Raw genomic sequence first — 24,794 nt, forward strand, 5'->3', positions numbered from 1 at the left:
TCTATTTTGGATGTTTAGACTAATATATATTAATTTCATCCATTTTTGTTTCAATATGGCTATTAGAAAAAACTTAAAATTACATATGTAGCTCACATTATGATTCTATGTGATAGCTCCAGTTTAGATTGTCTCCACTGAGGTCCCCAGAAGTGAAATTTTGGGGTTTCAAAGGGAAAATTTCAGGAATTTTAAATATCAATCAGCTATACTCAATCTTTATTAGTTTACTGTCTTCTGAATTTAATAAACATAGATCCTAAATTCCCTTTAGAGAAAGCACTTCATATTGAACAAGTAGAATGGTCATCTATTAATAGTAATCTTATAGAAGAACTGGAGCATCCTATGATAAACCACCATGGAAAAGGCATAATCAATGATTTGATGATCTTATTTTGTAGGCAGCTGCATAGATTCCTAGAGCCATTGCAGGTAGGTAGGGTGAAGAGGGTATATGTGTTGATCAGGAATTGAGAATTGATCCAGGGATTTCACTTTGGTATGGGATGTGTCTCAGAGTAGTCTCTGGGCTTCTTTTGATCATGATCTTCTAGAATAGTGATGGATACCACAACAGATGTTAAAGAATAGAAATAAATGCATGTCTTCATTGTAGAATAAAGACTCTAAATCCCATCGCTGTGGAAAGTTGTGGGCCAGAAGGCTCCCTGAAAAAGTATATTTAAGATTCATAAAAGCACAGCTAACTGGTTTTACCGTGGGCCTAAGAATTATGTGTCCCTTGAACAATGACAAAAGTCACCTTTTCCTCAAGCATTTAAGTTAATCAAAATTAAGCCCTTAGTTAGGAAAAACTTAGTTTTTATTTTTATTTTTTTAGTGACAGCATCTTACTCTGTCGCCTAGGTTGGTGTGTAGTGGTGGAGTCACAGCTCACTGTAACTTCAAACTCTTGGGCTCAAGTGATCCTCCTGCCTCAGCCTCCCTAGTAGCTGGGACTACAGGTCCATGCTACCATGCCTGGCTATTTTTTCTTCTTTTTTTTGTAGAGACAGGGTCTCATTATGTTGCCCAGGCTGGTGTCAAACTTCTGGCCTCAAGCAATCCTTCTGCCTCAGCCTCCCAAAGTACTGGGATTACAGGTGTGAGCCACTGTGTCTGGCCTAGATTTTATTTTTTAAGAAGTCTTTGTATAAATTTCCAAGATTCGAGAAGATTGTTTGCAAACTTGGCTACTTAGCCTGCTTAAACTGGAAAGTACAGGTAAGTGATACCATCAAAAGCATGATTAGTGAATGCCTTGTGCGGACAGAGCAGTCTAATAAATACTAAGGAAAGTATATAAAGGAAGCAAACAATACATATTCTGCCCTCAGGGATGGGATTTCTCTTCTATCTAGAGTTTGCTGTCTAGCACTGGTGAGTTAAGGCCTGAAAACAAATTTAGGCCCACACTTAGATGGAAAGTTTACCTAGAATCAGGGATGCAACCCAATCTCAAGTGAGAAAGAAGCCATGGGCTCTGTGACTTTAAGACTAGGCAGCCTTGCTCAGCTGGCTACTTGGACAGATGGGGTCCTATTCTACCACTGTCAGTTGCACCTGTTAGTATCATTAACTTAGGCCAGATTACACAGAAAGCAACCTCTTACTTTCTACCACAACCCCTGTTAGAGATACTAATACTGTGAAATCAAGGTATCTCCTAGCCATACACTACAAAATAAATGAAACTCTCCGAACTCTTGGGATCCCATTTGTTGCAATGATTCAGTTCATATCTTATCTTTAACTTTTTGAGATGATCTAATTTGTTCTAACTACATATATTTGATTAAATAACATTATTACTTAGTCTAGGGTGATTGAGTCACATGGGCTAGCTTAAAAGAGGTAAGCCTTGATGAACATTTAAAATATATAATCGAAGAAAAGGGCAATTGTTTTAGTTCCCTTCCCCTTGGGTGTTAGTTCTGGTGTTGAGAAGTTGAGAGAAAACTCTTCGGGATTAGTCACAGGGCGCTAGATGGTCAATGGGAAATTGCTGCTGGAGAGATTGAGAGAGTAGATATTAAATAAATATATGCATGCTGGATGAATAATTATGTTCTGGATCCAAGATAGAGATAAACAGGTAAAAAAAAAAAAAGATAATTCATGTTTTTGTTGTTCAAAACTTACACTTTATTTTTCTGAAATATTTATATTTATGCTTTTTGTCACTATCCAGTTTTTTTTTTTTAAAGCCTGAGCCACTTTGTGATTTTAGCCCCATTATAATAATCATCCCTTCAGTCTTAGAATTCCTTTGCCCTTGTGACTTTGCCTTTGTATGGTTTGTATAAAATGAAGATTTTGGAAAATCACTATTTCCTGTCAACTTGAGTCTATATGAGCAATACTCAAACCAGCAGGTTTAGGCAGGTAAAGCCAGTTGGATAGCAGATACATTATGATCTCTTGGACCAAGGTACAGTTGTGTGCATATCTAAAAGGTCATACTGATTCACCATTAGAATGAGTATCACGTAGGCTGAACAGGGTGAGGTAGGACTGTCCACAGGATCGTGTCAATTGTGATAGGGGAGGCAGTATACAACATTCATGGATTAAACACTTAGCTAACTGCTTCCTGAAAATGGTCTATGTTCTAAAGGACAAAGATCTAGGTTTTTTGATGTTTTTTTCTTTAACTTATTAAGATTCAAGTCACTAACATGTTAGTTCTTCTGGTTTAAAATGAAAACAACTGGCTATGGTAATATAGAGAACACAGCTGAACTGCACCAGAATATTTAAGACCTTAAAGTTAATTCTGAGTTATCTCACCTTATAAAAATATACATCAATATACTAAATACTCAACAAACATCTGGGTTGTGGGATATTTAAAAATACATTTCTCTTGGATCAGCACCAAAAATATCATTAGTTTCTGTACAACACTTTTCATGTTTCTAAGTATAGGCAGGTTAAAATTATTTCTGATAAAAATCACAAACTTCACAGAAATCATTAAAGATATATCTCAACAACTTTCAAATACATTTTGACATCAAGGTCAGGCAATTCACTTAGAAGAGCATTATAATTAGTGCCACTGAGTTTCCGAAGTAAGACATTTGATGTCAACTTTGCATTATGGGAATATTTTACGTCTTACACAAGAGGCACTGATACTTAGAAACTTAAGAAAATTACTAGAACCATTAAGACTGAGGTGAAGAATTTGTACAGCCTTCCACAATTTCAAAGAGGTAGTGATAGATACTGGTCTTCCTGGCAATATCAAATGCAGTTTCTTCCAAGTTGTTTTTCAGACCTGGTTTGATGTAACGGTTCATCAGGAGGAGTTCGAGGGTATCTTTGCTGTCTCTGTTCCCAGCGGCAAGATGCAAGGGGGTCAAGAGGCCTTTTGTTTGGGCATTGATGTCTGCGTCATGCTGAAGTAAGAAAGAAGCCACTCTGGTTTTATTCCACCTACAAGCACTGTGCAGGGGGGTCCAGCCATCTACAGTCACTGCGTGAACATCTGCTCCTTGTGCAATCAGCTCACGGACAATATCTAAGTGTCCACTGTAGGCTGCTCGATGAAGAGGGGTATACTCATCTTCATCCCTAGTGTTCACATCAGTGGCCTTTTCAGAAAGTAATCTCCGCACTGTAGTAAGCTGAGAAGAAAAAAAAAGAAATTTTTTAAAAACTGAAACCAAAACAAAAAAGAAAATTTAACTGTCTTGTGGTGTTAGATTTAACTAAGTTAAATAAAAACTTGTTAGCAAATGATTTTAAAACGAAAATAATTTAAGATTTCTTTTTTGGAAAGAGAGGACAACTGATGTACAAATGAACAAATTAGTGTTAACTGTACTCCGTGGCTTCTAAGAATGGGATTCTCTGAATATCAAACCATACGTTTACTCTTGGTCCAATTAAGGTTTATTGCACAAAAGCTACAGTCCTAGATGAATATAGGTTGTAACTGTATTTGATATTTTATATTTTATCTGTGAAAAAAACATAACTGATTTTTCTTGTAGTAGGATTATCACACCAATATGCATAGTGTGTAAAACCTTTAAAAATAAAACTTTTAGCAGAAGAATAAAGTAGTGACAAGGAAATCTAGGGATTCAAGAGTTCAATCCTTCTAAATACAACCTTAGAAACATGCCCTCAGGTCATGATTTTCAGTTTGTTCTATGGACCTTCGGTGGGCTGCAGCATGCTCTTGGGTTAAAAAGTGATCTAAAATGCAAGACCCTTTTAGTTATTAGTTTACTAACACAGACATGGGGAAACTGAGTGGAATTGGCTGAGCATAAAGAACAGGCTTTGATGTTAATTCTACTTGGATGATCCTAAGCAAATTAATATTCCTCAATCTCAATTTCTTACTCTGTAAAAGAGAAGAATATTACCTTTCTTGTGGGGATATGTGGGGATTAAATGTAGTAAGGCACCTAGTATAGTTGGTATTCAGTAAGTGTTAATTCCCATATTCTCTTTCCTAAATAATACATATCTCTCTAGGATGATCCCAAGGACTTAATACAAATGATTTCAAAATATAGATGACTGCTTGCAATCTTTGTAGAGTTAATTACCGTTAAACCTCCAAACAGTACCTAATATGACACTTTGTAGCTTAATATGTACTTTCATGTAATATTTCCTCATTTGATCCCCACAATCCTGTATAGAAAACATAGGTATTATCATGGCCATTCTTATACATGAGAAAATAGAGGTTCAACAGCAGTAGGGTTTGCCCAAAGTTACAAACCAAGTAGAGATTCAGGGACAGGTCTGATGGCTCCAACCCAATGCTTTTCTTACTGTTATGGTTCCCTCTGGTTTTTGTTTTTTTTTTACCCGATTTTTTTCAGCAGCCCAAAGAAGCAATTTGCCTGGATCTTTTTCCATTTTTTTTTCTTGCAATTGATACCATTCTTCATTATTTTCATCTTGTTCCTCATCTTCATCAGAATTGCCTACCCAGAGACTTTGAGTACCAGTGGGAATAAGGTGTCCATGTGTCTCCAACAATTCAAGTTGGTTAAACTGTTCATAAAACTCCAAACAATTCTCTGAGTCTCGTTTTCCATCATCATTTACTTTTTCTTTTTCCATTCTTACTATTATTCTAAATAAAAAGCATTTCAAATTCCAGGGTATGAATAATCTTTCTCGAGATGAATTATGTCTATCTTATTTTGTTCATCAAGATCTGAAATCATAAACACAAAAAGTTATTAGCAAAATAGTAATTGAGGCTTCATCAACAGCATAGGCAACAGTCTTGCAAACATACACAAATAAACCCCATCTAAACTCTTTGGTGTTTTCTCATGATACCCATTGCATATACTAAATACTGGAGCTGACAGATTTCAGTTAACCTTTAATGGTCTAACTCTTCTTTTTGTTTTCTTCTAAGTCAACCATATTATCATAACTGTTTTATTATTATAACTATTGTTTCAAATCTATTGATTTAGGTATTATCCTAAGAATGATGAATGCTTGAAATTTTTAAAGTTTAATATAATAAAGACAAGTACATTTAAGATTTTTATAAACTAGACACACAGATAATATTCAGTATAAAACAAAAACTTCTAGCTCCTAAAAAAACACTTCAAAGAATCATGGATTCGTAAAGATAGACTTGGCCAGGCGTGTGGCTCACTCCTGTAATCCTAGCACTCTGGGATGCCGAGGCAGGTGGATCACTCGAGGTCGGGAGTTCGAGACAAGCCTGAGCAAGAGCGAGACCCCGTCTCTACTAAAAAGAAAAATAGAAAGAAATTAGCTGGAAAACTAAAAATATATAGAAAAAATTAGCCGGGCATGGTGGCGCATGCCTGTAGTCCCAGCTACTCGGGAGGCTGAGGCAGAGGGATTGCTTGAGCCCAGGAGTTTGAGGTTGCTGTGAGCTAGGTTGATGCCACAGCACTCTAGCCCGGGCAACAGAGTGTCTCTGTCTCAAAAAAAAAAAAAAAAAAAGACAGACTAGCCCCCAAAAGAAAGGACATCTGTCCCGATCTCTCATCAATGCAGACATCTTCATGAAAACATCTGTAATAATGATCAATTTCTACTTTAATAATTTCAGGCCTAGGAAAATTCACTGCTTTAAAGAGTAGTCTTATTCATTGATAGACAACTATTTCTTAGTTGGCTCCTTGTTTTGAACTGAATTTGGCTGTCAATTCACTCCTTCATTCAACAAATATGAAAAGAATGTCTGGTATGTGCCAGTCTCTGGGTACTAGGATTCAATAATGAACCAGATCCATGTGTTGACCTCGAGAAGCTTGCTGTTTAATGGAAGTGATTTGCAAAAACAACACACTAAGTTCTAGGATGGGATCATGTCCTGATACCATGAGTATACAGGAGGGTTAAAATTCATCTAATCCTAAGGAATCAAAGAAGGCTTCCTGGAGGAAGTGATATTTATTCCACTAGCCTGCCATATTAATTTATAAACCAATATCAGCTTAAAGAGTTACATAGCATATAAGCCTTCATCAGTTAAAGAAAATGATAATAACTAATAGATAATTTAAAAATACCACTTGTCACCCTCCCAACTATATTTTTTGAAATCTTACCAGTCTTTCAAGGTTCTTCTCAGATATTATCTCTTTCATTCTTTCTTGATCCTCCCAATTAGATCTCTGCTTTCTACCTTTTTTGGTGCTACATTTTGTCTTATTTCACTGTTAACTTTGTTTTTATTTTAGCCCCTTAAAAGATTATAAACTTAGGGATAGGGACCACCTTTAACTTACATTTATGTCCCAATTGTATATAGCAAACATTAAGAAATATTTGTAGCATTAAATTAAAGTCCCCTCACTTGATTTTGCCTGGAATGGATTGTGAGAAGTTCCAGAATTAGGTATATCCCTAAGATACTGATTCTTTCTACCTAATTTCATAAGTTTAATAGCATACAATCATAATGTGGTATTACATTTTATTACAAAGGGCAGAAGGACTAAACTCAAGTTTAAATCTATCAATCATGACCAGTAACTTCGCTGGGCCTGTTACTTCATTATAAAATGTAAGGATTGTGCTAAAGGATTTCTGAAACCCATTTAGCTTTTCGGTCTACTGAGAGACCTCATCAGAATTGCTTTGTGTTTTATTAGTCCTCTTAGAGTTACCACTTTTTCCTTTATTCTCAAACTAGTCCCTGAACCTTGCAACACAAAAGTGATCATGCATCAGTTCATTAAACACTTAATCGATGCCAATAAATAATGTAAATTTCATGTGTAATTATATCAAATATAGTAACATTATAGGCCAGATTTTATTCCCCTCCCCCAACATAACTTTCCTTTTTGTAAAAACTCCCCTCTCTTTATACAAATTCTGAATTTATAGATCCAGATACAATAAATTATATATAAAATTTTCTTGGCATATTTAATTTAAAAAGTCAAACCCAGGTGTAACTACCTGATTCAGAATTAAAAAAAAAATTGATCAAGGTTCTTACGTGATGATATTCCTGATATTCCACAGGAAATGATAGGGTATGTTTCCTAACTTAAAGGGCACATTCCATTTTGAAAGAGATCCTAACTATATGTCAACTCCTCAAAAACAACTCAGTGACAGGCGGAGCTACAACCCCCTTTTACAAGTAAAGGTCCTGAGGTTCACATCTATTAAAACAACTTGCCTTAGATCAAAGGCTCTTCAGGGGAACTGAAAGGCCAGATAATCTAATTCAAAAGTTCCACATTATTTTTCACTGCCCTACATTTTACCGTTCTCAGCACAAAGCAATACAGATGTGCTCGAGGACACAGGGGCGACAATAAGGGGAAGCAGAGAATAAAGGCCCGTGAACCAGAGGGTCTAGAGAGTGAGGGTAAGGTAGAGGGCTGCCAGTTCTGGCCCTCTGGCAGCCGCTGGTCACTCACAGGCCCAGGAGTTCCGCCTGCGGCCTTCCAACAGCCAAGAGCGGAGAAGCAGCTTTCGGCCTACCCGTGGGACCCAAGACGCGGCCTGACCTGCGGGGCTCGGCTGGGTTGACTGATCCCCCACCCGTACGAGCCCAAGAGTTCTCAGATGGCGCGAGTTTACCAGGAAGCGAGGTCCGGGACTAGGCTGGAGAGACCCACCTTAAAGCACAGAAAATCGCCGCCGCCGATCTCGCTTCCGGGTTCCTCCTCTCGGCTGCTTCGGATTGGCTCCTGTGCGAGGGCGGGGCCTCGCTGCCACTTTCCCCGCCCCTCATTGCATTCGGCAGCCAATGAAAGCCAAACTGGGCTTGAAGCGTGTACGACATCCAGAAAGCATCGCGAGAGAAACAGATCCCGCCTAATTCGGCTTTATGGCCCCGTGGGCTCTTAGAGGCAAGTTTCGGCAGGTTAGTTTGGTTTTCTTCGCAAGAATTCCGCCGTTTCTTGCTGGGTAGAAGACAGCCTTGGGTCCCGACGGTGGGGTTTTGAAGAGTCCTGGTGTGGGGTAATTTAGGAATCATATACGTCTCCTATTGTTGCAGGTTCCCGGGCGGGAGGCCAGAGTGAATTGGCCTCTCTGGGAAGAATGGGCGAGTCAGCTGGGGAGGGCTTCTAGAGGGCTCCTCGTTCTGACTTCAGAGGCCCGTGTCGAGGGCCTGGGGAGGCTGCTTAGCCCGACAGAGTCTGGAACTCAGGACGTGGAAGGGGTTGTTCCGCGGTGGCGGCCCTTTCTCTCCAAGTCTGTTGGCCATTTTCGGTTGTCTTGCTCGAGTCTAAAGATGTTTTTCCGCAGACCACGTGTTTGTTTATTTACACTGGCTTTAAACACTAGCTTTTTGTTTATTTATACTACCTTCTCTTCAAAAACAAGCCCAGTCCTTTGAAAAAATATTGTGTCTGAGCACGAAATACAGGATTGCCTCCATGCTCCAGAGTAAACCATGCATGCAACTTAAACATTTCTGCACATACGGAGTTGTTTGTGTGCTAAACGAGAACTATATGTGACCCTTTTTGCCCATTCATTTAACATACATTAATTTTCCATAAGAGTGTGGAAAGGGAAAATAGGAGATAAGTTTAATCCTAATGGTGAAACTAGAATGGCACTGGAGATGGGTTATGTTCTATTCTTAGCACATTAAAACAATAAAGGTATAGTGAGTGCTTAGATGAAAATGAGACTTCCAAAATTGCCAACTACCTATGTAAGACATCTGTATCGTGTGCGGTTTCTATTATGTTGGTTAAATACATGTACCCTTTTTAAAAAATTGTGTTTTATGATGTAATTTTGTTTTCAGAATTTGCTAGAATTTGGAATCGAGTGTACTTTCTGACATATTTGAACACAGGACCCAGGGGCTCTTGGAGAGGAACCTGGTCCCAGAGGATCTGGACTGCCTGTAAAAATGAGTCCTGCAGATGCACTGTAAGCATGTGACTTCTAGAATCCTCTGTTACTTTGGGTTTCTCAAGCCCAGCAACTAGGATCACCATAAAAGAAAACTTTTAAAATAAATTAGCAGTTTAAAAAATTAGCAGTAAAGAACCTGCCTATGAAAAGGAATGTGAATCATCAAAAAAGATATTTGTAATGTTTAAAAATCCATACCATGTGTTTATTAAGTAAAAGATACTATTCAGCTATAGATTGGAGTCTTGCAGTAATTTGGTATAGTGCTATAGTATGTAAGTTTTGTTCTTAGGCTTTATCTTAAATTATCGAAGCTATAACTTGAATTTTCGTGATGAAATCTTAGTGTAGTTCTCTTTAAGCAGATTTTTAGAATACGTTGCTCTAGTATTGAATAAACTGTAAATGAATTTGAGTAAAATTGAAATAAACGAATTGTGAATGTTATGTGGAAAAACTTCTCTGAGCCTTACCTCAGTTTCTCCATTTGTATAATTGGAATAATAATGCCTTTCTCAAATTAATTTTGAGGTTTAAGTGAGAGAATTCATGTGAAAACACATTATAAATTGCTGTGGAAGCATGTAATCAGGTGATCTCAAAAATTTTCTGACCTACCTGCTTGTATATGGCAATTAGAACTGTGTACATATCATTTTTGAAGTTTTTGAAGAGAGATCTTTTCTGGAAATATCTTTTGTGTATTAAAGTTTGAATTTTGCAGATATATACAATATATTTTTAAAAGTTTATTATGGTTTAGAGAAAATAGCCTGAGTTTTCATTGTGGGTTTTAGTCTTGTTTCTGCCACTAATTGTGTGATAAATCAATTAATTTCTCTGTGTTTAGACTTATTATTTTTCAGGGATAATAATGCCTGCCTCTTTACTTGTGGGAGTTGAGATGAGCTCAGATATACAAATATTTTAAAGAATTAAAAGTTATATTAAGTTTAAAAGAATATTAATAACTATTACATTGTTGCTTCACATGAAAATACCTTTGAATACTAGCACATTTAATTTAGATTGAAACAATTCTGTTTTGTTACTTGGCAAATTTATTAATGAAAAACTAACTTTCTATAGACAGTAATGTCAAGGAAGTATCTTCAGGGACCTGAATGTAAGTTACTAGCATATTGGTATAAAATCTACTTATAAACTTAGAAGAAGGCTTTTTAAATTAATTCTGATTTTCCTGGAAAAGTACAAAATTAGATAAATAGCAATTTTAGATATACAGGTCAAAACCTCTTGGGTTTTTGCTGTGAAACAAAAGGGGAAAACAAGCAAACTTTTGGGCCCACGTTACATGTGAGTGTATAAAACTGGATATAACAAGGTTATAAATTTTTAAAGCAGTTAGAGAACTTTATAAAATTCACATACATTTGTTTTATATTGAATTAGTGGTTAGGAAAACAATGTGATGTTAATTAGCTGTTGAATATTTCAAATTTTCAGACAAAGTCTAAGACTAGCAAAATGACTTTACTCTAACTGCTATTATTTATTTTATAAGTTTAGGTCTCAATTTGTTTGAATATCCTTTCAGTGAATTATATTGAAATGTTTCTTCTTTAATACAGTGATGATGAAAATACATTTAAAATCTTAGTTGCAACGGATATTCATCTTGGCTTTATGGAGAAAGATGCAGTCAGAGGAAATGATACATTTGTAACACTTGATGAAATTTTAAGACTTGCCCAGGAAAATGAAGTGAGTTTGGTTTATATTTGTGCAATTTCTACTGTATTTCCTTAGTCAACAGGTTCTTTTCCTTTCTGAAGTCAGAGATTTGTGTGATGAGCTCAGGTGCACACATTGCCTACTTGAATAGCACACATTGCCTACTTGAATATCAATGTACTGAAAGCCTGAAGCAGACTTCGTATGCTTTGTGTCCTTAATTCAAGTAGGAGCTACTTTTGTAAGTAGTAAAATTTACAAATGTCTGTTAAAATTTATAAATGTCTATGGGGTGTTCAGTGAGTGCACGATCCTGTGGCAGTTTTTATTTGAAATGTAAAGATGACTGTCATAAGTTTCTGCTTTCAGAGAACATACATGCAAACCAGTATGTTTGTGGATAAGACAAATATCCACAATCCTCAGATGCAAGGCGTGTGGTAAGAGCCATAAGAAAATTATAAACAGCATTTCCTGAGAGTGTAGAGGTGGAAGAGACCACATTTAAATGAGGATAACAAGGTGAACTTAAGGAGGTGGCATTTAATGTGGACTTTTGAGGAGGGGTAGACTTATGACAGGTGATGAGCATAGAGAGTGTACATCCATTTGAAGCAGGAGTGAGGGCACAGAAGTGAGACAACATGAGGTATGTTGGAGGACCGGCAGGTCAGTTTGGCTTACCAGCAGGCCATGTGTTAGCAAGCATGCTGAAAGACTAGAAATGAGGGTTCGAGATGCATTAAGGAGGGCTTCAAATGCCAGATTGAGGAGTTTGTACCCAATTTGATCAAAAGTCTTTTGGCAGCAGGGTATTATGACATGAATTAGACATCAGTTTGATGTTTTTTTAAAAGTGCTGGCATTAGGGGTGGAAAAGGAAGTGAATGCAGGAGATATTACAAAGATAGAATTTGTGTACCTTGGTTGTAGGAGGTGGGGATGAGGGAAAAGGGGGTGATGTTGACTCTGAAGTGTGTTGAGTCTGAGTAAGTGGCGGTACCAGTAATAGAAATAAGTAAATAAGGAAGAGGTACTTTATGTGGGAAGGTGATGAATTCCGATTTAGGTAAATTTAGAGTTAGAGATTCCAATAGGACATTCAGGGCAGTTCTAGCAGGCAGTTGAAATGTCAGTCTAGAGCCCAGGAGAGAGTTGGAGAATAAACATAAATGCCGGTGACTTGCAAATTAACGTTTCCAACCTTGACTTTTCTGCAGTTTATCTGCAAGGCCTTTAGTTCTTCTTCTTAAATATATATGGAACCTCTCTACTACTCTCCATCTTGCCAATAACCTTAGTCCAAAACTTTCATCATATTTTGCTTGGACTGCAGTAGCTCCCCATTGGTCTTTCTACTTCCATTCTTTTCCCCTACATCTATTTAGTGTAGCAGCCAAAGTGAACTTTTAAAATAATAAATCAGATCTTGTCACTGTGCTGCTTAAAATTTTCCAAATGGCCTTCCATTGACTCTAGAATAAAATGCACGCTACAAGGTTCAACTTGATCTGGGCCCCTACCGGGAGACTTCATTTCCTACAGCTCTCTGCCTGATTTACAGTCTGCATCCACATTGGCTTGTTCTACTTTGGGGACTTTGCATGTTTGATTCTCTCTGCTTGGAGCACCTTGATCTTAGCAGGGTTGACTTCTCAGTTCAAGTTTTACCTTTTTGAAGAGGTCTTCCTTGATACCTCCAGGTACTCTTTTTCATGTTACTCTGCTTTATTTTTTTCTCATGGCAACATCTGAAATAATTCATTGAATTGTTTATTTATTATCTGTCTTCTTCACTAGAAGTGAAAAATCACCACCAGAGTGAAAAATCATGTTATATCCTAGTACCTAGAAAGGATCTAGAGAGCAGTAGGTACTCTTTTACATTTTTTAATTGAATGGAGGGAATGGCTAGTATTGTCTCCTTTTAAGATGGATTCTTCTTACCTGAGGGCAGAGAAACTTATGGCCAAAGGAGGTCTGTTTCCTGCCAGAGAATCCTGCATGTACTCTTTATTTTTTAATTCTTAGGCCCTAAAACATTTTTTTTCCCTGAGTGTAAGCTTTCCTCTACTTTGTCCTTTCCTTCCCTTCTGTTTTCTCTGTTTCCCTCTCCTGCATCCCTTAATCTTAACTGCTCCACCCCTAACAGTTGACTGACTTACTACTTTCATTCTTTCCCTTTATTTGTATTTTGTGTTTTTTATTATCGAATTCTAAATTCTTCCTGACTTTTAAGTCTCATGTTATATGGGCCCAGTGCCCTCTAACCAGTCTTATTTCTGTTGCCTAGTTCCTTGGACTCTTTTTGAAAACTTTTAATTTGAAATAATATCAGTCTTAGAGAAAAGTTGCAAGAGTAGCACAAAGACTTCCTTACCCTTCACCCAGATTTTCTAACATTTTATCACATTTGCTTTATCTTCTCTTTCTTTACACACACACAATTGTTTTTTCCTAAACCATTTGGAAGTAATTTGCATGTATAACAACAGTACACATATCAAAACTAGGAAATTCATATTGATTCATTACTATTATAGAATCTTAAGATGTTGCCAGTTGTTCCAGTATTGTCTGATATAGCAATTTGGGGGCAAGTTGGTAATGTCCAGGTTCTAATCCAGTATTACATGTTGCATTTAGTTGTCATGTCTCTTTCGTCTCCTTTAATCTGGTACATTTCCTGAATCTGCCTTTGTCTTTCATGACCCTGATGTTTTGAAGAGTACACAGGCCAGTTATTTTGTAGAATGTTCCTCAAACTGTATGTATAAGGTATTTCCTCATGATTAGATTCAAGTTTTGCACTTTTGGCAGGAATACCGCAGAAGCAAGTTGAGTTCTTCTCAATGTTTCCTGGAGTTGCTAAAGGCCAGTTTTTAATAATATTTTTTTAAAATGGTTTAATAGTGGCAAAATATATATAACATAAAATTTACCATCTTAACCATTTTTAAATGTGCAGTTCAGTAGTATTAGGTACATTCATATTGCTGTGCAACCAATCTCCGGAACTCTTTTCGTCTTGTAAAAGTGATAACCTATTAAGCAACAACTCCTCATTCCCCCAATATATTTTTTGTTTGTTTTGTTGATTACATGCCTTTGATTATGATCATTTTCTTTCTTAAATCATGTTTGTTCTTGAAGTCCTATCTTAAATTCCACATTTTTATTAAAGTTCCCCTAGCTATTAATACTATAGCCACAGTGATCTGTATTTCAGTGTTCCTTTGTATAATTAAGAACTTAAGTTTCTTTAGGTAGATTGTGTACTTCTTAAAAGCGTGTGTTAGACTTTTTTCCCCTGTGATTTCCCTCCTTCACTGTTCCTCAAAATCTCATTTATCTTTCATAGTACAACTCATATGCCCCATGTTAGCACATCCCTCCTGGACTCTATCCTTAGATGAATTGTGCTCCCCTGAGTTGGAATTCACTGTAATGTCATGTCTATTGCTGGTTGTTTATATACCCATGCCAGTTTATGTCAGAGACTGACTTACGTTTAGGTGCATAACAGTTTGTCTCTTCCTTTAGAGTGTGAACATATTTAGGATAGGGATCATATTTTATTCATCATTGTATCCTCAGGGCCCAGTACAGGGTCTTGCACCTTGTCAATGCTTAATGAGACAGGGACATCATCTATTTTGTAGATTGTTATTTCTTTACCTACCAGTACCTGTAGGAACTCTATGAATAATTGTTGAATGAATTGAGTAAATAATTTGAATTGAATTTGGTATCTCTTTCCTATACTTTCTATTAAAGTGCTAAATTTATGTTTGATTTGAATAACAAAAAAAGAAATATGATCACCTTGGGTGGCCTGAGGCAGGTACTAATTTGAAGATGGCTTTTTTGAAGATGGCTTGGTAAAATAAATTGGAGTGCGATTAATCGCCAGATTGGAAGGCCCTTTGGATAAATAAAATGTAAAATTTTAAATCATCTTACTTAATAGTGTCTTTTGTGAGATTTTTTTCTACCTCTCTCATTTATAGTTTACAAAAATTTTACCTGTAAAACCTACTAATTTTAACACCATTTTCTGTTGATTAGGTGGATTTTATTTTGTTAGGTGGTGATCTTTTTCATGAAAATAAGCCTTCAAGGAAAACATTACATACCTGCCTTGAGCTATTAAGAAAATACTGTATGGGTGATCGTCCTGTCCAGTTTGAAATTATCAGTGATCAGTCGGTCAACTTCGGTTTTAGTAAGTAAGTATATTTATGTGCTCGAGTGAATGATTACTTGTGTATAATACTTTCCATATAAGACACACAAACACATAAACTTACATAAGTATAAGATCTTTTTGAAAGATGCGCTAGAAATTGCTAACATTCTTTGGCTCTGAGAAGAGGAGCTGGGGGCAGGAGCTGGCAGGAGACTTGAAGTTCCGCAAGTAGAGTAGTAAGTGATAGAGCTGAGGGTTTTAATCTAGGTCTTTGGATTCTAAAGTACATGGGTTTTCTCCTCTCCTTGCACTACAAATAAAAACTTTACACAAAGGTTTTCATTAATCACATGTACCATTCTTTCATACAATTCACAAGCACCATTTATTGTTGTTGGGTTTTCTTTAAAATGTAGTATGTCAAGATATTTTCAAACTTTAGTTGAAATGTATTGTTGACTATGTTTTCTTTTTTTCTCTTTTTCTTTTTTAACTCTCTGAACTAGTGGTTGTTTGCCAATTTAGAGCATACAGTTTGCCTATGATTGCATTAATATTTTGGAGGAGAATCTTAGGGAAAACAGCTTTTGTCCCTTATAGAAACTTTAATTTTTATTTTTTTAAGGTTTCCATGGGTGAACTACCAAGATGGCAATCTCAACATTTCAATTCCAGTGTTTAGTATTCATGGCAATCATGATGATCCCACGGGGGTAATTATTGTTTTCTTATGGTTTGTTCAAATTTTAGAAATATTTAGTTTAGTCCGTGGAAAGTATTCCTCCCCCTTTTCCCAGCAATTTATAGTCAAATTAAATCAAAAAGTCAAACTGACTTTTTAATCATTCTTATAAGCTTTTATACTGCTTTTTAGATTTTTTTTTTTAAGCTGTAGGAGCTGTTTTTACTTCATGAGTGCTAAGGTTAACAATAAGTAGCCAGGAGTAGGAATAAATACCTAATATTTGTAAAGTGCTTTACAGTTTACTATTGCTTTTTTGTTTATCTTATAAAATCTCACTTATAGGAAATGATTGTTTCACTAATATCTTTAAATCTAAATTAGATTATTTTATTACCTATTTGATGTGGCAGTAAAATTAGAGATCCTAAACTCACAGTATCTTTTTGTTTTATCTGGTTATTAATATTATGAATCACTAATTATTTATAGTCTTCCTTCCCTGGGATTTAAGAGGTCTGCTTAATATTGCAAAGCATTTATTTCATGGCTGATGTTTATTTTTTAGTGGCCAAGGCATCATGATAAGCTTTGATGAGATGTTAACTTTGTATTTAGTATGCAATTCCAGTTGCTGATTTGAAATAGAAAAAAGGTAGCAAATACTTTTACTTTGGTAATTTTGTTTTGAGAAGACATTATCCTCCTCTGTGTTTTTGTAACTAGAATATGAAGTATGCTTTTAACAGGTGATATCCATACAGATCACTTATTTTTATATACACATTAATATTCTTTGAAATTATTTTGCATAGGCAGATGCACTCTGTGCCCTGGATATTTTAAGTTGTGCTGGATTTGTAAATCACTTTGGACGTTCAATGTCTGTGGAGAAGATAGACATTAGTCCAGTTTTGCTTCAAAAAGGAAGCACAAAAATTGCACTATATGGTTTAGGTAAGATGGTTTTACTTTATTATTTATGTCAATAAGTGATTGTTTAAACAATTAGGAAATAAAATTTTGGAGATAACTTCAGAAAAAGTGGGGCAAATCTGATTATTCCTTATTGGTGAGTGTAAAAAATGATGAAAGGTTTTGGTAAAAATATTTTTGTATATAATAAGGACCAATAGCTGTTAAAACTTGTTTTTAATAGCAGTTTGGGTGAAAAATATTTTTCCTTTACTATCTGTTTGTTCTTTTTTTTTTCCCCTTTTAGACACAGATACAGAATCCTGAATGTTAGAATTATAGCATAATTAGCAAAAGTGCATTTTGATTTCTTGAAAGTCTTTGACAGGTCTAAAGCTTCACTTTCCAATACAGTAACCACTAGTTTGTAGCCTTTGTCCAGCTTTCATAATCTCTGGCAAGTAGAAAAGCATCATGGGTATTTATATTTTAGAGATATGGAAAGTGAGATCTGGGTATTATGTCTGATTTTGCAACTGATAGAGCAGGAAGTGAAATATACTTTTTTAAAAGAAAGTTTATAACAGTTGTTTTAATCACTGCAATGTTAGGGATCAAGTCTCCAGAAAAAGGTTTCTCCTACATTCAGACTAAGGACAGATCCCTTATGCCTCAGTCAGCACCAGAAACACATCTCTTCAGTCATCCATTTTCTGCAAACACTTATCTCATCCTGTTCTTTCCTTAAGTGAACTCTGTCTCCACCCTCCACCCCTACCCTCACCCCAACCCTTCCCTGTAAACTCTAGAAGTCTTTCTGTAATTGGCATAGTCCTCGGTGTTGTCATTCTCTTCTCTGAATGTTGCCTCCACTTTCTGACCTTCGGTGAAGCCCGGCTGGGCCCTGAGGTTCCTGTGTCTCATGCAGTTTTCTACCCCTGGTTTTGGGGCAGAGGAGGGGATCACTGTTCTCCTTGCTACCCACCACCACTTCCCTTGCTGCCTGCAAACAGCCTGCTCCCTTGAAGCTTATGCCATCTGGCTAAACTGCCTTCCCCTTTCCCTCAGACTTTTTACCTACCTTTGATTTAGTCGGTGTTTTCAGTGCTTCGACACCTAAGTGGATTAACTTCCTAATGTCCTGGGCTTCGAATGCCTTGATTTTTTTGTCTCAGTTATATGTTCTGCGTTCTACCTCAGCCATCAATCCATTGGCCACACCTGAGGAATCCTCTTTGGGAGCTGGGCCACTTCTAGTTCCTATACTTCAACATTATTGGCTTTTCCTCTAAGACCTTTTCTAATCAGTGTACAAAGTAGCAACTTTGTCCCGTCCACCCCTGCCCTGTGTTGTTATTCTCCATCTTAGTACCCTGGCTTTTCCCCCTTTTATAATATTTACAATTTATAATTATTTTGTTGACTTGTTTTTGTTGGTCTCCTTCCTTAGACCAAGATGAGCCTATTGAGTATGGAAAGAATTATTTGAAAGTCATTGAATTATTAAAAGGCACAATATTTCTATTTATTTTTTTATTTTTATGATATAAATAAGAATACTGTGTTTTTAAATACTTTCTTAATCTCATCCCTTTCAATATCTATTTCTGTGCATATTATGTATATGTCACATCAAAAGTATGTATACTTACAATTTATAATAAAAGGATAGTGGAAAACAGTATTACTGGAAGTTTTAATAAGAATTTAAGCATAGGCAACTCACATTTTTATTCCACATTTTGCTGATTTTAAAGGTATATACTCCTGAAATGGAAAACATTTTTTGAATGCAATTAACTGCTGTTGAGAACCTGGAACATATTCATTAATGAATGATTCTGGGATTCAAATATATCTCTAAACAGTAAAATGAAATACTTTCAGACAACACATAAGTTAGAAGCAAAATATATTCATTTTTTTAAACCAAAGTAAGAAAACAATTTAAAAATAATGTAATGTCCATTTCAGGCTCCATTCCAGATGAAAGGCTCTATCGAATGTTTGTCAATAAAAAAGTAACAATGTTGAGACCAAAAGAAGATGAGAACTCTTGGTTTAACTTATTTGTGATTCATCAGAACAGGTAAAAGTATTCTCTGAAAATTTTTGAGCCAAGTACTGAGATTTCCCAAATCTCTGTTTCTGAACTCATCAATTTAAATCAGTTAAATGCCCTTAATCTTTCAAGGTTGTTAGTGCAGGATCCAGCAAAACTTAGCTTTGTGTGAATTCATTTTGAAAATTTTCTTAGTGTATGTTAATACCTATAAAAGAATATTTGTACCATATGGATAAGCCATAATAATACCCATAGAATTAATATTCCTAAATTCAGCAAAAATGTAGAATCTTATCAGTATTATCCCATCCCCTTCCTTGATCCTATCTGCCTCCTCATTATTCTTAATTTTGGATTAATCATTCCGTTACTTTTCTTTATTGTTTAATCACATATATATCCATAATTTATCATACTGTATATTTAACAGTTAACTTAATGCTCAACATTACATTACTGAGATTCATCCATTTTGCTGCTTAGAAATGTAATTCATTTTTACTGATGTGAAGTTAATGAACATCTCATTCCCAAATTTTTGCTTTTATACACTTTGCTGTTATAAACATTCTTATACACATCTCTCAGTGCATATGTGCAGGTGTTTTTCCAGAATATGTAAATATATAACTAGATTAGCTTTCTTTTGTTAGTATTAAGAAATCTAATCTGTTGTTAAGGTACATGATTGATTGAAAGGAAGAGAGACTTAAAGAAGCAAGAGTTATTATGTAATCACTGCAGTAAAAAATGTGAGATTGGGACAGTGATGGCAATGATATGGGAAGGACAAACCTGAGAAGTTGTAGAGAATGAATCTGAGGGATTTGAGGCCTGATTATATAATGTATTATAGTCATCCCTCTGTATCCAAGGGGGGATTGGTTCCAGGATGCTGTGTGGATTTCAAAATCCTCAGATGCTCAAATCCCTTATGTAAAATGGAGTAGTATTTGCATATAACCTATACACATCCTCCTGTATACTTTAACTCTAGATTACTTATGCTACCTAGTACAATGTAAATGCTATGCAAATATTTGTCATACTGTATTATTTTTAAAGTTTGTGTTATTTTTTATTGTTGTATTGGTATTTTGGGTTTTTTTTTTTTAATATCTTTGATTCATGATTCATTGAATCCAAGAAATGGTGGCTATAGAGGGCCAGCTGTATTTTTTGAACACATTTATTGGATGCTGACTATCTGTGCATTGCTTGAATGCAAACTTATGCTAAGTGTTGGGTCAAAGGAAGGGTTTAGGAGGCCGACTTGTACTGCCCTATGTGTTGAGTTCACGAATGAACAGTGTGAGTTACAAAGAAGAATCAGGCCAGAGTTTTGACATGTGTGGTCTCCATGTACCTTTTCACCACTGGGAGTTTTTCCTTCTCTTGCTTAGGGCTTCCCAGTTCTATCACACTTCGTACTATGCTAAAGTAGGGATAAGTTGGAAGGGAAAATCATAAGAAATTCCAAGAATTTAAGCCAGGATGAAAGGTAGAATGGCAGCATTGGTAAGGGGAAGGGGCAGTCAACATAGGTTCCTACTTCTCTGTGTTCTGCAAGTTCGTAAACCTGGTAAGGTCAAGAATTAGATATTAGTTATCTTTGCATTTCTAATCCCTTGCACAATTTCTGGCACATAGAATGATGTAATAAATCTTTAATGAATAGATAAAAAGACCTTTATAGACTTACTTAATATGAAATTTTTCTATATGACTGAATTTACATTATTTATTTTTCAAAATCTTGGTATAGGAGTAAACATGGAAGCACTAACTTTATTCCAGAACAATTTTTGGATGACTTCATTGATCTTGTTATTTGGGGCCATGAGCATGAGTGTAAAATAGCTCCAACCAAAAATGAACAACAACTATTTTATATATCACAACCTGGAAGTTCAGTGGTTACTTCTCTTTCCCCAGGAGAAGCTGTAAAGAAGTGAGTAATTGTTACATATTTCAAATCAATTTTTAAGAAATCGTTGCTATAATAATCTAATCATCGCATAAGTTCAGGGTACTGGCAGTATTATTTCTGTGACAGATTTATTTATAAAGATTGATCATTCTATACAGTCTTAATTGTTTTCCCAGATTTTAAGCCATTTTCAATAACAGGGCATGCAGTTGGTGTTAATGATTTTGCTACTCATTAGGCATGCTGAAGACTAAAATTTTTATTTATTACATTTAAGTTAGATGCTATAGGTGATGACTATTAATTTCACAAAGTCCATAGATAAACTCCCTTAAATTGAGATTTAAGGGAATTTAATTGAGATGTTTTTCTGGTTACAAATGCAGTGTCATAGCATATTTCATTTCTTTTAATTCTTTGGGAGGAATGATGTGATAAAAAAAGAGTACTTAATAGTGATTGAACTTAATATTTATAATGGGTTTTACCCTTTGAATCTACTCAAGCTCTGATTGCTGTGATGATAATAATAGGTTTAAAGAATATGGTAATAAGATATATATTGGGTTTTTTTCCATGATTCTGCTAAATCATTTTATGTATCTATGTACATATATACATAATACATCTATACATAATGTAGTCTATATATACTGCTTTCATGGCCTTGGTAGCATTTTACTGTACTTATTGTTATGTCTGTCTTTCCGTATGAGACTGTGTATTTGTTCAAGCAGGAAGAATAATGGATGAGTAGATTTTATTCTGGGGAAGGAGAATGTTTACCATTTTTTCCTTTGATGATAACATTAAGATTAAATTGCCAAAAACATTTATTTTTAAGGGTATGATTTTATCGAAAAATATTTTTAGAAAATAAGTGGGAAATATGATAGCTTTTATGTGCACATTTTCCTGAGGAAATTTACATGGTGACTAGATTTTCATTTCTCTCCATTTTAGACATGTTGGTTTGTTGCGTATTAAAGGGAGGAAGATGAATATGCAGAAAATTCCTCTTCAGACAGTGCGGCAGTTTTTTATGGAAGATGTTGTTCTGGCTGATCATCTGGACATTTTTAACCCAGATAATCCTAAAGTAACCCAAGCCATACAAAGCTTCTGTTCGGAGAAGGTAATTCTTTTAAAGAAAGTTGTTGAGACCTACTTTAGTTGAGGAATTATTTACCTTCTAGCAAATAATTTAATAGAGGAGAGGGAGGCCTTTATATTGGTTGCATTCTCATGAAGCCTGTAAGGAACCACTCACTGTTCAGTAAATGAGTTTAGTTGTGTCAAAGATCTTTTTTTTTTTTTTTTTAAGTCATTGAGATGGAGGAATGCTGGGTATAGAAAAAACTTTAATTAAATCCTTCTCCCAGGTCCTTTCCTTCTTTTCAGAAACATACGCATAATCTTTTCTCCTTTTTAATCCTGATTTGATAATTTGTTGATTTTATTTATGAAAGCAGGCAGTGGCTTTGATTGGGGTAAGAGAATACTGTAGTGCATGGGGAAGGCTTTAGCCTCTCTAATAATCTCTATTAAATGTCCCTTTCGCCCTGAAAGATGCTTCAAATAAAATCTTAAGATGTGTTTGCTCTTTACCCTGTAGCTTGAGCAGAATTCCCATACCTCCCTTTCCATGCAGATTGCCACCCCTAAACCTCTGTAGAAATTCCAGAGGCACTACTGAAATCAAGTGAATGCATTTAGTAATATGTAGGTGGACAGCTTAATAACACTAATAACTCACACTCAGTTCTTACTCTGTGCCAGTTTTTCTGCTTTATATTTTATTCTCATAAATTTCATATAAAGTAGTAAGAATGATAATAATTATGATCAATATTTACTGACTATATGTGCTGTGCACTGTTGACAGCATTTAATCCAGTCAACAATGCTGTTAGTAGGTATGTTCTACCATCTGCATTTTACGTACAAGGAACTGAACCTTAGGTAAAGTAAGTCATCATAGTCACACAGCTTTACAAGCAACGTGTAGCTCACATAACTAGAAAGTTTAAGAATATGCTGGTTTCAAGGTGACTGACTCCAGAAACTCAATTTAGGATTGCTGTTTTCTCTCTTTCTGTTATGTCCAGCCCCTTACTCTGATGATTTCTGTGTTAAGCTTCTCTGTAAGGAAGACATTTTCACATGGTGGTCCACAGACTTGTATTACCTTTACAGCTGAATTATTTTTCTTAGTGTTTCCAGACAAACCCCTAGCATTGAGTTTCACTGAGGGCTGAGGTCATGTGTGCATCCCCAAGCTCAATCTCTGAAGCCAGAAAGGTGCTATATGATTGATTGATTTTGCATTGATTGCATCCAGGCATGAGTCATATGCCCTTCCCTGGATTCAGCCCAAGGTTTCTCAGCCTTGGCTCAATTGACATTTTGGACTAGATAATTCTTTGTTGTGGGAGGTTGTTCTGTGCGTTGTAGGATGTTTAGCAGCATCCTCCCTGGCCTGTACCTACTAGATGCCAGTAGTACCCTTTATTCCCAATTATGACAACCAAAACTGTTTCCACTTTCCCAAATGTCCCCTGGAGGGCAAAATTCCTCTGGTTGAGATCCGCTGGATCAACTCCCTAAATCCTTTGGACTTTGAGTGGTGGCATGAATCCAGAGAGGAGAGTAGATGCCGGTGACACAAAAGCAGTAAAGGTCCATTTTGAACACCTAGGTGTTTGACCTAGTACCTGGCAAAAAGGTGCTCTGTCAATTCTTGTTGCATTTAAAGAATTGACCTACAAGATCCTATTAGAGATCTGTGCTGTCCAATATGATAATCACTAGAATGTGTGGCTGTATACATGTAATTAATTAAAATTAAATAAATTCAGCTCCTCACTTGTACTAGCCATATTTCAAGTGCTCTGAATCCACAGGTGGCTCAAGGCAACTCTACTGAATACTGCAGATTCAAAACATCATCACAGAAAGTTCTGTTAGACTGCTTTGTTAAGTTTAAAGGAAGGACAATCTAAGATCTAAAAACCTTATACTTGGAAGAGATCCGAGGACAAAAACACTTGTTCTATGTTGTTCCTAAGGCAAGAACCAAGTTATAAGGAGGAAGATTTTAATTCCAGCTCAGGAACTTTCTGACAACTAGAGTTGTTCAACTGTGAAATTGATGATCTGAAGATACCTCATCACTGTGCACACAACCACTTGTGAAAAGGCTTCTATTATTGCCTCCTTGTAACTTGGTTTTCTTCATAAGAACCAGTGTTTTTGTTCTCAGATCTCTTCAAGTCTAAAATTTTATAATCTTGTCCTCTTATGGTATAAGATAACTTAGTTGAAAACATTGGTCTTATTTTCTTTTAACTTGAACTCTTCCAAGATAATATAACCCAAGATCCTTTGTTTATAGGTAGATTTCTAAATATTCTGGTCAGTCTCCTATGGATGATATGATGGAGAAAGCTAGACTTATTTGGTTTTAAGTTGGTGAGATGAGAGAAGCTTTATTGAAACATGAGTAGAAAATTAGAGCAGGAGAAATGTTTTAAATTTTCTTTTAAAAGAATTACTTTAGAGATTGAAAAATTATCTTATTTAGAATTTCCATAAAGAAAAACTTTAAGGAATGGTATTAGTGGGAGCATTACAAGAAAGTATATTTTATTTATTTATTTATTTTTTTTTTTTATTTTTTTTGAGACAGAGTGTCGCTTTATTGCCCTGGCTAGAGTGAGTGCTGTGGCGTCAGCCTAGCTCACAGCAACCTCACACTCCTGGGCTTAAGCAATCCTACTGCCTCAGCCTCCCGAGTAGCTGGGACTACAGGCATGTGCCACCATGCCCGGCTATTTTTTTTTTTTATATATATATTTTAGTTGGCCAGATAATTTCTTTCTATTTTTAGTAGAGACGGGGGTCTCACTCTTGCTCAGGCTGGTCTCGAACTCCTGACCTCGAGCGA

At 35.8% G+C, this 24,794-nt stretch overlaps 2 protein-coding genes across 6 annotated transcripts in view; one reads left to right on the forward strand and one right to left on the reverse strand.

The window, feature by feature from the left end:
• Positions 1–2,124: 2,124 nt before the first annotated feature.
• ANKRD49 (ankyrin repeat domain 49) lies at positions 2,125–8,181 on the reverse strand. Of its 3 annotated transcripts, none has more exons than XM_045557102.1 (3): positions 8,115–8,181; positions 4,840–5,194; positions 2,125–3,635 (listed from the first exon to the last, which is right to left on the reverse strand). In XM_045557102.1, the coding sequence occupies exons 2-3, from the start codon at positions 5,095–5,097 to the stop codon at positions 3,174–3,176; spliced, it is 720 nt and encodes a 239-aa protein (XP_045413058.1). In that variant the 5' UTR covers positions 5,098–5,194; positions 8,115–8,181; the 3' UTR covers positions 2,125–3,173. The 3 variants fall into 3 exon arrangements, with proteins under 3 accessions (XP_045413058.1, XP_045413059.1, XP_045413060.1); XM_045557103.1 differs by having other exon boundaries at positions 8,077–8,155; XM_045557104.1 differs by lacking the exon at positions 8,115–8,181 and adding an exon at positions 6,585–7,972.
• A 102-nt stretch (positions 8,182–8,283) lies between these two features.
• MRE11 (MRE11 homolog, double strand break repair nuclease) overlaps positions 8,284–24,794 on the forward strand; it is a 57,287-nt gene continuing 40,776 nt past the window's right edge. The window contains exons 1-9 of one of the 3 annotated variants that reach the window (XM_045557105.1): positions 8,284–8,362; positions 9,260–9,387; positions 10,965–11,097; positions 15,136–15,296; positions 15,882–15,969; positions 16,754–16,895; positions 18,828–18,942; positions 20,684–20,869; positions 21,812–21,983. In XM_045557105.1, the coding sequence (XP_045413061.1) occupies positions 9,368–9,387; positions 10,965–11,097; positions 15,136–15,296; positions 15,882–15,969; positions 16,754–16,895; positions 18,828–18,942; positions 20,684–20,869; positions 21,812–21,983 (1,017 nt within the window). In that variant the 5' untranslated portion in view covers positions 8,284–8,362; positions 9,260–9,367. Of the gene's footprint in view, positions 8,363–9,259; positions 9,388–10,964; positions 11,098–15,135; positions 15,297–15,881; positions 15,970–16,753; positions 16,896–18,827; positions 18,943–20,683; positions 20,870–21,811; positions 21,984–24,794 lie in introns of those variants that run through there. The other 2 variants (XM_045557106.1, XM_045557107.1) reach the window with 2 other exon arrangements.

This window comes from Lemur catta, chromosome 7, assembly GCF_020740605.2.
Source record: "Lemur catta isolate mLemCat1 chromosome 7, mLemCat1.pri, whole genome shotgun sequence".
Classification (NCBI taxonomy): domain Eukaryota; kingdom Metazoa; phylum Chordata; class Mammalia; order Primates; family Lemuridae; genus Lemur; species Lemur catta.